This window comes from Lissotriton vulgaris, chromosome 7, assembly GCF_964263255.1.
Source record: "Lissotriton vulgaris chromosome 7, aLisVul1.2, whole genome shotgun sequence".
Classification (NCBI taxonomy): Eukaryota; Metazoa; Chordata; class Amphibia; order Caudata; family Salamandridae; genus Lissotriton; species Lissotriton vulgaris.
In genome coordinates this window covers 1187140871-1187154238 of record NC_141695.1, presented here as the reverse complement: position 1 = coordinate 1187154238, position 13368 = coordinate 1187140871, and the positions used below count along the sequence as shown (strand labels likewise).

Here is a 13368-nt window from a genome sequence, read left to right as displayed (position 1 = left end):
GGTACTACCATTTTAACAAGGGTGGGACGAGGTGGCCTATAATGAAACATCATCCCCGTCTATGAGAGCGTTCTTTAATATTGTTGTATATGTTTACACCACATTGTCTTTATTGTAAAGCACTCAGAGTATCAACATATTGCTATATAACAGTAGCAATAATAAGCTAAACCAAGAGAGCATTACTACATCTTTTCCTGGTGTAATCTGAAAATGTACTTCCTGCCTTGAAGCACAGCGAGGAGAAGTTGTTGATGCCTGAACATTGGGAAATCCTCTAGTCCTTCCCTGAATTATTACAATGAGAAATCTCTGCAGTTGCAGTGTCGGTGCCCAGAGTTGCTGGCTCTAATTGCTCAAATTTGATTATTTTCTCCATAAATAAGCTGGGGATGTTTTGCTTTAATAACAGACTTTGTAGTATCTCCTCAGCTTGTTAGTTCTCATCCTGTCTGTCAGTACTTCTGAAGCAAAAGAGATGGGGATTTACTCAGATGTACATGATCGAGATTGGTGCACAAGGCATAGATGTGACACATCAATACATGATTTACATTTAGATTCATTGCATATATGTGCTCCAATGTGACTAACCTGAAAATCTGCCTTAGACCTGTCCAGTGTATGTTGCAGTTGTCCACCCCTCTCACAAATCAATGTATTATCGTTCCTTCTGCTTCACTAAGTCTAAAATCCAACCTATTGGTTAGAAAAAACGTAGCTTTTGTGAAGGCAATCTTTTTTAATATTTGGTTTTTACCTAACGACAGAAGCACAGTATCCTTAAAATTTCCCATCTGACTGGCCATTGCAAGTCTAAGATCAGACATTCTGTTTTCAGTCTTTATAATTGTTACATTCTTGCAGAGCATATGTAGCAAATAAAAGTACAAAAATATTGATGGCTAGATATAGTGCATGTTTTAGTCTTTTTGTTCAGATTTCACTTAGTACGTCTCTTCAGAGTTTGATGAGTTGGTCTCTGTCTTAAATGGATAGGGTGGTCTTACCACCTGAAAAATAATTCACTGTGATTGTGGGGCTTAGTACAATTTCTGTTCTTGCAGGTCAATTGCCAGCCTCTATTTACAGAAAAAGAATGTTTTTTAATACTATCTTCTACTTTGCAGGAACGGAAAGGGACAGCTAAGGTCGATTTTCTAAAGAAGATTGAAAAGGAAATCCAGGCAAAATGGGACAGTGAAAAAGTTTTTGAGGTCAACGCATCAGATGCTGAAAGCAAGACCAGGTACTGTCTGCGTGCATAGACTGCAGGCAGGAAAGATGGCTGCCATGTTTACCTACCTGTCCTGTACTCAGGGCCCTCTACATGAATGTAAATGTTATTGTAGTGGTTCATAGGATGCATATCGTATCGTGCATGGTTTGCAGGTTTTCTAGGTCAGTGCAGTCAATTGATAGTTCTTGTTATGAACTATCACTTTATCCAGATACTTCTAACTCTCTCTCTCTCTCTCTCTCTCTTACATCAGTGGTTTAAGGACCGTCTTGTGTGTAAAGCCATGTTATTGATGAAGTTGATTAAAATATTTGTGTATTTTCTTCCTGTAATGTTGACTTTATCCAAGCAAATATTAGGTCTAAGGAATTGAAGGGCAATCCTACTAAGATTAGGTTGCAAGATGATTATTTAACATATTAACATTTACATAATGGATTAAGAAGTAGCCGTTGTTTACATAGGTACACTTATTTTTGTGCGACTGTACGTTCAAACAAAGCAGGAAGTGCTTGTTTAAGAGTAAGTGCATTTTCAGTCGGGTTTTGATGGAGGTGGCAAAGTGGTCCCACCTTGGGATGATGTTACATTAATCTGTATCTCTAGGAGGAAATCCTATAGTGTAAGGGGTCCTGTTACGGCCGTGTTGCACTGATTAGTATAGAGAAAGCAATGTAGTACTGAGAAGGTCTCAGATAGTACGTGTTTTTCCTTCGGTGATAGATGTCCTACATTTAAATGGTTTCAATGTATTTGCGCCTTTTCTAAATGCACAGCGATCTCGCAGAAGTAGCCATTTCTGTTTAATTAGCGTTGGTGTGATGTGTTTATATTTTCATGTGATACAAATCAATCTAGTTGCAGCACTCAAGACAACTTTTAGAGACTCTGTTCTGATTTCACTGAGGTTTGTGAGTATGGCTATTCTATATTGCAGCTGCGCTATATCTTATTCTTGAGCTACTTGTTTTGATTTTGGGAAGGTATTACATTCTTAATTGATTTTATGCGTGCTAGTTGCTTATATGCTCATATTGTCCTAAGTGCTGTTTGACATGTAACTGCCTGGCATAACTCGATCTTATTAAAGTTTTATTTGTCTTATAATGTGGGAGACGAATCTCCCTATAGTATATATTTTCTTTTCTTGTTACGGCTGCCTTATGACATCCGAATGTGCTTGCAATAACAAAATTATTCACCCATTCACTTGTAGTTAGCTCTCACAAGTGGCTTGTGATGTTGTAGAGCTTGAGGTACGCCCCAGCCTTTACTAAGCAAGAAGGAAGTTGGTGTGAGGGAGTCCAGACACATTTTGTGTAACAAACCCAAAACTGTCAGTTCACTGAGACAACACTTGAGTGCCCTTGTAGGTGCCCGTGTTCCAACTCCCCTCGTCACCTCTTTGAAGTAATTGAGGCTTTCTTTGCCAGCCTACAAAAATGAGCAGCACCAGTCCATCCAAGAAATAAGTATCATTTATTTTACAAGTGAAGGGTAGAAGAGCAAATAAATGTTCTCTTCTACCCTTCAACAGTGAGTAAAATGATTTTTTTCTTGTACGGGCCACCACTTATTATTCATGGAGGCTTTCTAAACATCAGCATTCATAATTTGTCAGATATTTTGCAGAGTCTTTATTCACTCCCTTTCTTGGGTCCCTTCCATACCTTTTCTGGACGCTGCAAATCGTGTGTTTCCCAGAGAACCCCTGCCCTCATATACACATTGCTCTGTGTGTATATGTACCAGCCAGTGTTGACGTATCCTTTTGTTAAGGTCGGAATCTCAGAGCTATGCCAGGTTCTCGCTGTAACCCTTTTGACCAACTATCTGACACAGCTCATACAATGTTTTGTTATACCATGCCGGGGTATCGTCACCCTGTGTTCTCAGCAACATGAGTTTCTCCAGTATTAGGGGTGTCTTTCATAGATTCACATGCTTGAATATTCCCCGTCGTCGAAGTGGGAGTCCCACGGTACACAAAATATCAGTAATATATGCATATATAAGTAAAAATTATTATAATTATAAAAATACATATACATATATATATATAAAATACAGTAAACTCAAAAGTACCATAGAACTGAATAGGCCCATAGAAAGCCTAAGGGAGAAAACTCAACTTGGTAACATATCAGTGTCATTATGTTTTGGTCCAAATTCCAGCCAATCAGGCTGCAGTTCCCTCTAGAACCTTCTCCTCAGAAGCCCAAGACCTCCGATTTTCTACCGCACGTCGTGTGAAGGGAGTCTCCCTGAGCTCTGCTCAGTTTTTTCTTCAACACTAGCTGTTATTTCTTCATAATGTCTTCTAATAATAAATCTTTGTTTAAAGCTTGCCCTTCTTGTGGTAAACTGCGCCTTTTTCATGAGGATCCTCACAGTAAATGTATTTACTGTCTCTACCCAGATCACGAGGTGAAGAACTGTAAGTACTGTCGCACTTTTCCCCCTAAGACTCTGAGGGATAGAGAGGCCCGTCTCCTTCTGTGGCTACAGAAGTTGAAGACTTCAGAGTCTGTGGTTTCTGATGCTGAAAGTTTTACTTATGGTGTTTCCAGATCCTCTCAGAAGCGTGGGTCAGAAACAGAGGTTCCATCTCCTTTTCTTAAGAAGAGTAGACTGTTGGAGTCCTCCAAGAATGTTTCCCCACAGGATTTGCTTCAGGGTACATCTACGGGACCTGGTTCTCTGACGTCTGCGCCCAAAGCCTTGCCTTCCTCTCAGAAATCTGGCATTGGCTCGTCGACGGGCTCGTCTACGCGCCCGTCGACATCTTCAGCGACGACGAAGTCTGTCACATCTACGTCGACGACGACATGTTCTATGTCTTCTTCTACTGCGTCGACGACGACCACCTCGTCGACGACCGCTCAATCTACAAGACCCATTACGTCTATTGTTATAATCTCGTCGACGACTCTCAAATCAGTGCCGTCGACGAAGAAGTCATCGTCGACGTCCACACCGTCGACGGATCAGTCGTCGACGCGAATTCCGACGACGAAGACTAAGTCATCCAAAAGAAGCTCGTCGACGGCTACTTCAACGTCGACGACTAAAGCTCCAATACCGTCGACGGCTCCGTCAACGGCTATTCCAACGTCGACGACTAAAGCTCCAATACCGTCGACGTCTCCGTCGACGGACAAGAAATCTTCGTTGATGACGAAAAGACCTCAAATTACACCAAAAGGCTCGTCCTCTTCTCTTCCTCCTCCTACCACTGCTACCACTTTTACAGTGGTTACAGCTTCTACATTGAGGATGGTGCCTCTCATTCAGCTAAGTCCAATACGGAGTGGAGCCCGTCTTCCGGAAAAATTGTTTCAGTCAGGAGGTGAAGAATCCGACCATGACTCTGAAGTGGAACAACTGTTTGGACAGGCATCTAGTCCATCAGACTTGCACATTAAGTGCCAGGAGTACAGTGATGAGGGTGACGAAGGGGAATACGTCGAAAGTGGGAATGATTTATTTCCTGTTGACGAAGCAGTAACAGTAACTTCAGAACCAGTTACACAAATACCTTTGTCATTAGTCAAAAATCTACAGCATATGCTTGATGACTATAACCGCAGGTTCCCTCCATCTACACCTGCCTCCCCAACATCACAACCTCCTCCCCAACCTCAACCTCAACCTCAAGCACCTGCTCCGGCTCCATCCGCTACTCCGGAAGGAACTCGTCCTGACACGGATAATTAGGACCCTGTACCTCAGGACACTGATGACGACGATGATGTCGATATGAATGAGTGGGACAATTACAGGGCACAAACGCCTTCTACTCCTCCCACCTCACCTCTTGCATCCCCCCCAGTGGATATTGCAAACTTCCATTCTTTAATGGTCCGTGCAGCGAAACATTTTCACCTTACTGTCGAGAAACAGCAACATGAGAGCGAATGTTTCTTGTATGATTTTAAAGATGTTTCACAAAGACAATCACACACCATTCCAATTATAGACTTTATTTGGACTGAGGGTCTTAAATTAATGAAGCATCCAAATTCAGTGCCTGCTGTCTTGCCCAGATTGGTCAAAAAATATAAAGCTCCATTGTCCGCTCCAGCCTGTTTGGTGTCACAACCTAAAGCAGAGTCCGTAATTACTCCAGCAGCACAGAAAAGATCTCGTAATCCAGCTACACCACTCACGTCTCCTCCTGATCAGGAGGGCCGCAAGTTGGACTCTATAGGTAAAAAGTTCACTACAATGGCGGCCACTACTGTCAGAGGGGCAAATACCTTAGCTATTCGGGGCCGCTACGACCGCCAGATGTGGTCCGAGATTGCCGCACTGATTCCCCAAATACCTGAGGCCATCCGTGCAGAAGCGCAGGCCATTATCCAGGAGGGAGAGATAATCTCATCTGAGATTATTGAATGCGCGCTTGACATATCTTCCACGGGCGTTCGACAACTAGCTGGGGCAGCAGTTTTGAGGCGTCAGGGCTGGCTGAAATCTACAACCTTTCGCCCGGAAGTACAAGCAAAGGTCCTTGACTTACCGTACGATGGAGAATCTTTATTTGGCAAGCACGTAGACGATGCTCTTGAAACAATCAAAAAGGACACTGACACCGCTAAGTCTTTAGCCACTCTCCAATACAAAAATCGACCCTTTCGGGGGGCACGAGGTAGAGGCGGTGGCTCCTCTACTTTTCGTGGCACAGGCCAGTATCGCTCATACAATACCTACAGCAATAACCGACAGAGAGGTTCATACCAAAACCAAAACCGCCAGTCTTCCTCCAGACCATACCGACAGTGCATCTTGGAGGTCGCATCTCAAAGTACATTTGCAAATGGTCCGAAATCACCTCCGACCGATGGGTCCTGGACGTTATCTCCAAAGGCCATACCTTGGAATTCACAAAATTCCCTCCCACTCATCCACCCTCGGGACCACCTTCTCCCCACCTCAAAGAACTTTTGGCTCAGGTAAAACTTATGATCCAAGAAGGGGCCATCGAGGTAGTGCCGCTAGATCAACGCGGCAAGGGATTCTATTCCCGGTTTTTCTTAGTAAAGAAAAAATCGGGAGAGTGGCGTCCAATTTTGGATTTACGGGCCCTGAACAAATTCATTGTTGCAAAAACCTTCCAGATGTTAACTCTGCTTCAAACCCTCAATTACCTCAATCCAGGGGAATTCTTCTCAACGATCGACCTCCAGGACGCATACTTCCATGTGCCAATCCACTCCAAAGTATCTGCGCTTCACTGTCGGACACTTACATTTCCAATTCAAGGTCCTTCCATTTGGTCTCCGTTCAGCACCGAGGGTCTTTACCAAGATCATGGCCCCGGTAGCTGCCTTTCTACGCCTACGAGGCATACAATTGTATCCATACCTGGATGATTGTCTCATAAAGGCTCCGAATCTTCCACTGGCAATCCAGCATACACAGACTTGCCTCTCCCTGTTTCGAGACTTGGGACTTTCCATCAATTGCCAAAAGTCACACTTTCGCCCATCTCAATGGCGAGATTTTCTAGGAGCCTTTCTAGATTCTCATCTGGCAATGGCTTTTGTCTCCCAAGAACGACAGGACCGCATGCTCCAGATGGTACGATCACTCCAGTCAAAACTGTACGTTTCAGTCAGGATGTTAAAATCATTCCTCGGCATGGCTTCTTCGGCCATACAGTTGATTCCCCACTGCAGACTCCATATGAGGGTCATCCAAGAGGAGTTGGACAAGCAGTGAAAGCAGGTGTCAGGATCGTTCAACAACAGGATCCTTCTTACGCCCCGTATCCAAAAGGCTCTGCAGTGGTGGGCTCACCCTCCAAACATTTCAAAGGGTCGGTCTTTTCGAGACGTTACTCCAACTCAAACTCTTACGACCGATGCATCCCTGGAGGGCTGGGGGGCACATCTCGAAGGCCTCTCAGTGCAAGGAAAATGGACCGCGGTTCAACGCACTTGGCATATAAATCGCCTATAGATCCTGGCGATCTTCCTGGCCTTGAAGTCTTTCAAACGGATCGGTCAAGGTCAATCTCTGCTGGTAAGAACAGACAACACGACCAGCATGCATTACCTGAACAAGCGGGGCGGCACCAGGTCCCTTTTGCTTTCCCAACAAGCTCAGGAGATATGGAATTGGGCAATTCGTCACCAAATTCACCTCACTGCCATTCATGTGCCGGGTGTTTCCAATGTTCTGGCGGATACACTCAGCATCTTTCACGGACAGTCACGAGTGGGAACTCAATCAACCAACTTTGGAGTTCATCTTCCGCCAGTGGGGCCATCCGCAGATGGATCTTTTTGCAACTGTCCCCAACAAGAAATGCCAACGATTTGCAAGTCTTCATCCCCACAGCGAGTCGAGCGGAAATGCATTTTCGATCAGCTGGCCGAACGCATTCAGCTACGCTTTTCCTCCGCTTCCCCTGATTCCACGCCTGCTGCACAGGATGCGGCTTCAACCCTGCAAAATCATCTTGATAGCACCCAAGTGGCCGAGGCGTCCATGGTTCCCGGACCTCCTCTTGTTCTCCCAGTGCAAGCTAATTCCGCTTCATCCGTTGCCTCACCTCCTCCCGATGCAACAGGGGCAGATTTGCCATCCAGATCCAGCATACCTTCAACTCCATGCCTGGAACCTAAGCACCATGAATTTGCGCATCTGAACATCGACGCAGACTGTAGAAAGGTGCTAGCGCACGCCCGTGCTCCTTCCACCATTAAAACCTATCAGCTGAAGTGAAAGCGTTTCTGTGTCTGGTGTCACTCCAAGGCCTTGGATCCAATGACGGCTAAACCAGAGCAGATCCTGCCTTTCTTCCTATCCCTTGCAAAGTCAGGACTTTCCCACTCCACTCTGAAGGTATTTCTAGCGGCTCTCTCCCGCTTCCGCCATGATGGATCTACTTCACTGTATTCATCTAGAATCATTCAGCAGTTTTTCAAAGGTCTCTTCCGAATGTTTCCACCCATTCGACCACCTCCGCCTACTTGGCGCTTAAACCTAGTCTTATCTCAGCTCCTCCTACCTCCATTTGAACCCATCCATTCAGCAAGCTTGAAATTCCTCACGTGGAAAGTTGCCCTGTTACTCGCCTTGACGTCATCCAGGCGTGTCCGTGACATTCAGGCATTTACAATCCAGCCTCCTTTTCTCCAGTTCTCAAAGGACGCTGTGACATTACGTACTAATCCTACATTTATTCCAAAAGTTCCCAGTGATTTTCATCTCAATGAACCGGTCATTTTAAAGACTTTCTTTTCGGATCCACAAACTCCTGCAGGACGTTCATTACATTCTCAGGATATATAACGTTGCCTCAAGTTTTATATTCAGCGCACTGCATCCTTCAGGAAATCTGATTAACTGTTCGTGACCTATGGCCCGGTCTCTAAAGGACAACCTGTTTACTTATATATGCATATATTACTGCTATTTTATGTACCGTGGGACTCCCACTTCGACGACGGGGAATATTCAAGCATGTGAATCTATGAAAGACACCAATACTGGAGAACCACAGTTTACAGGTAAGTAACTTATGTTCTTATACTCCAAGGCTGTTGTACTTTCCAGTTTCTTGGATCCAATGACGGCTAAACCAGAGCAGATCCTGCCTTTCTTCCTATCCCTTGCAAAGTCAGGACTTTCCCACTCCACTCTGAAGGTATTTCTAGCGGCTCTCTCCCGCTTCCGCCATGATGGATCTACTTCACTGTATTCATCTAGAATCATTCAGCAGTTTTTCAAAGGTCTCTTCCGAATGTTTCCACCCATTCGACCACCTCCGCCTACTTGGCGCTTAAACCTAGTCTTATCTCAGCTCCTCCTACCTCCATTTGAACCCATCCATTCAGCAAGCTTGAAATTCCTCACGTGGAAAGTTGCCCTGTTACTCGCCTTGACGTCATCCAGGCGTGTCCGTGACATTCAGGCATTTACAATCCAGCCTCCTTTTCTCCAGTTCTCAAAGGACGCTGTGACATTACGTACTAATCCTACATTTATTCCAAAAGTTCCCAGTGATTTTCATCTCAATGAACCGGTCATTTTAAAGACTTTCTTTTCGGATCCACAAACTCCTGCAGGACGTTCATTACATTCTCAGGATATATAACGTTGCCTCAAGTTTTATATTCAGCGCACTGCATCCTTCAGGAAATCTGATTAACTGTTCGTGACCTATGGCCCGGTCTCTAAAGGACAACCTGTTTACTTATATATGCATATATTACTGCTATTTTATGTACCGTGGGACTCCCACTTCGACGACGGGGAATATTCAAGCATGTGAATCTATGAAAGACACCAATACTGGAGAACCACAGTTTACAGATAGTAACTTATGTTCTTATACTCCAAGGCTGTTGTACTTTCCAGTTTCACGGTCAAAGAGTTACTACATCTTTCCAGAATCTCCTCCAGAGCAATATGGTATGAAAGAAATCTCCCACTTGCCACATCCTCTAAGATATATCTTTTTCTATTTTTCTCAACAACTTTATTGGACAATGGCTTTAAAATGTGTAGTATTGTGAGTGATACTAGTCTAAAACGATCCCTGATAGTCTCTGATAGTCACTTCTTGATGATGTTGCAATACCATTTCCCATTCAGTATCCTCTAGTTCCAGCAGGTCTGCATCCCATTTTTTCTTTAACTACTCAGTTCCCCTGAGGTATTATGAAGTTAGGTTTGAGACTGCCCTTTTTGACAGAGCTTCGGACAGCACCCTTTTTTCCAGTGGAGTGCTATCATGATTCTGGTGTTTATCTTTTATATGAATGCGTAGTGCATGTCGGAACCTTGGATCTCTGATCACTTCATTGCTTGTCATACTGAACTTAGCTGTCCGTTGGTAAAACAATTTTGCGCCAGCAGGGCTCCATAGGCCAATCAAGGTGCATACCTCATTGCTATCGCGACTGCTTGTAGCTTATGCTAGTCTCTCAGTCTGCTGCTAATAAATAGTTGTATAGGTCCTGTCAATTGGCCTTTGCTCCTGAGATTTCTTGTTGCTTTCTTCAACTCCCTAACTTCCATGGCAGTGTGAATCATTGGGTTTTTAACGTTTATGGTCTCTAGAGTGCCTCTTCAACCCCTTATTCTCTGTATATTTGGTGAACTGTTTCAAGATGTTTACATATTCATTGTAATGAAGGGCAGGACTGTGAGGTGGTGAATAGTTTTCATTGCTATTAGGGACAGCTTTGAGCATTTTCAGGCCTCATCTTACAATGTCTCAGTATGGAACAGTCCCTGATCAATAGAGGTGTTCATGATACTTTGCCTTGGTTGGATGTTACAGAACCATAGTGTAGCTGGGTGGTTTAGTTGTGCTGCTGATTTCTCTTTCTCGATGCATAGGTGATCAGGCTCCAGGGGGTCCATATCAGGCTGCAGGAATCTGAGATTATTTCCATTTCTGGTCAAGATGTGATGAGATCAGAATGTGTGTTTTTTTTCCAAAGACATTAGCTATTTCTCGTGGATTACATCATCTTTACAGGTGACAGTTTAGGTTTTGACAATGCTGAATAGTTTTTTTGTTTGATAATTCGTTTCTTTTATTTGGTTTGTAATAAACATGATTTTAATGTTTGTATGTTAGATTTAAAGTCTCTTCTTGTGGTTTAAGGTTTTTAGTCGAGATGAGTGTAAGTAGTTTTTCCCATTTAAGCTCCAGGGTGAAACTGCATTGTCTCCCTGCTGCAAGAGATGGCATAAACCAGATTTTGTAACCGGAGCTGTACGCTAAAACAACAAGCATTGGCATAGCCAATTGGTCTCGCTTTTGAACCTTATAAGTATTTAGTTATGCAGCACAATATCCTTGGTGCAACAGCATCAACCATTGCATGGCTAAACACTTATAAGTTCCCAAAGGCGAGACCTATTGGCTATGCCAATGCTTGTTTTCCTTAGATTTTGATCTGTAAAATCTGGAGACGTTACAGTATTTTGCGGCACAAAATCTTTAAGTACACCACAACATACTGAATCCACTCTAGCTGTTTGCTGACCAACGAGGTAATGGAACAAACAAGGACTGTTCTTTAGTTTCTTCCTCTGGGCTAGGTGCTTTTATTTGGATTAGATATCTGGAAAAACCTGTTTTAAAAGTCTGGATTCTCTAAACTGTGATGCATTGTTGAACGTTTAAGCTTTGTATTTAGGAATTTGATGTCGAGTTAGAGAGAAAGAAAGGCTATCTTCCCATCAGAGGCACATGGAGCTTCTCTAAAGTTCTAGGATTATCGATCTCCATAAGATGAAAATAGTTGTCTCTCCTTCATCAATAGATGTGCATTTATACAGAACCAATAAATTTGATGTATGTAGGAAGGGTGTGTCTTGATCCTTCCTTCAGTCAGTTCTTTGGCCTGAATTCTCCTCCACAAGTATTCACGAAGGTTCTTGCAGTGATGACAGCCCACCTTCAGGTGATGTGCTTACTTTTCTATTTGGATGACTGTCTGATCAAAGTGTGATCTCGAACTGACTCTCATGAGTGACTCTGTCTAGTTTGCAACACTCTTATTTCGATCTGTTATTGTTTGTTTAGTTGAAACTTTTACTTAAGTTTCCTTCAGTTTATAGCAGTGATAAATCTTTCATTTCCAACTCCAAGAGGTTTATTTCCCTGAATTGAGCATTTCTGCATTTGTTTATCCAATAATCCCGTGACTTTGGTCTTTCTTTAGGCAACAATGCAAATTAAGCCAACATTTTTTGGAAGATCATCTCAATTTCATGACGTTGGAGCATTTGAACCTACACCAAGGGAGTCATGCTCATTCCGTCAGAGAAAATGCAGCATTGGTGCTGATACCCATCCCAATTGCAGACATATATAGATCAGCAACATGGCTGCTCTGGAAGCTTTTTGCAAGCATTGCACTGTAAGTGCATAATTTGTAATAAATGAACTGCTTGCAACTTCTTTGCTTATAGCCTCTTAATGCAGATGCTGTCTTTATGCCCCAGGGCCCTTACTTCTCATTTGGTGTGCTACTCCATTGTGTTTCTGAAGAAATTAAGTGAATGTAGAGGTTGGTAATGCAAGGGCAAGGAGTAGTTGCTAAAGAGATGCTCTCACAAGAAGGCATATAAAATTCTTTAAAGTGACAGTACTTTCTGCAGAACGGTTATCAAGCCCTGTCTGCCAGCCAGACAATTCTACACCTGTTCTGAAGATAGGGAGAAGTGCATCAGTAATGTCTTGAATGATTGAACTGTTTCTTGGATAAATGTCTTTGTGTATAAGTTACTAAAATACAGTCTGCTTTTACTTATGTGCCTGCCTGCAAAGATAAGGCATCTTGGAATAAGTTAGAACTAGAAACACATCTCAAACTTTGGTATATTTGTTAATTAAGAATACCTGGCATGGGTGGGGTCTGCAGGGCATGACCCCAGACCCCTCAAAGTACACCCACCAGGGCAGGAAGGAGAAATGTGTTAAGAAGCAGAAACCGGTGGGACGAGGAGCCTCAAATTAGATCAATAATGCACTTTTTATCGATTTACATTAGGAGTAAAGATGAGAATAGGAAAGACGGGGAGGGAGCGAAGGAAAGTGGATTCAGAGAAGGGAGAGGAGGCAATGGGACAGGAGAGGGGCAAGGGTAGAGGAGAGAAGCCAGGGGATGAGAGATGGGAATAAGGGGAGCGAGGAGCGAGTGTTGGGGAGAGAGGGACACACACACAGAGTGGAACCGAGGGGAGCAGAAACACGGAGCGGCAGGAAAGACTTAGAAACAAAGAGTAGAAGGAGAGACACGAAAAACAATCTGAAAACTGGAAAAGAGTGGGCGATAGAGAGCAAGAAACAGAAGGAAAGGAAGAGGAAGAAAGAGTGAAGAATGTTAGCGAGGACCACGAGGCGGGGGGGGGGAGGGGTCTGGGTGGAAGTAGTTTTAGAGAGAGGCAGACGGAATTAAGAAACCGAGTGCCAGGCATATCCTGCCTAGAAACGCCTGCAGGGGGTACATCAAGTACCAGAGTCCCCATTTCCAAACTTAACAATTCAAGCCATGAGGCTACACCAAGACGCCTTTGTATTTAGCAAAGAAGGTGAAAAACATGGATGCAGGGCTCTACAGTGAATGATGAAATACTTTTAGATCCCAATGAAA

At 43.6% G+C, this 13368-nt stretch overlaps 1 protein-coding gene across 1 annotated transcript in view; it reads left to right on the top strand.

Annotated features, from left to right (window-relative positions):
* The window catches only part of LARS1 (leucyl-tRNA synthetase 1), a 232182-nt gene that overhangs the window by 17267 nt on the left and 201547 nt on the right, over nt 1-13368 (top strand). The window contains exon 2 of the mRNA XM_086931659.1: nt 1131-1249. Coding sequence (XP_086787785.1) covers nt 1131-1249 — 119 coding nt within the window. The remainder of the gene's footprint in view (nt 1-1130; nt 1250-13368) is intronic.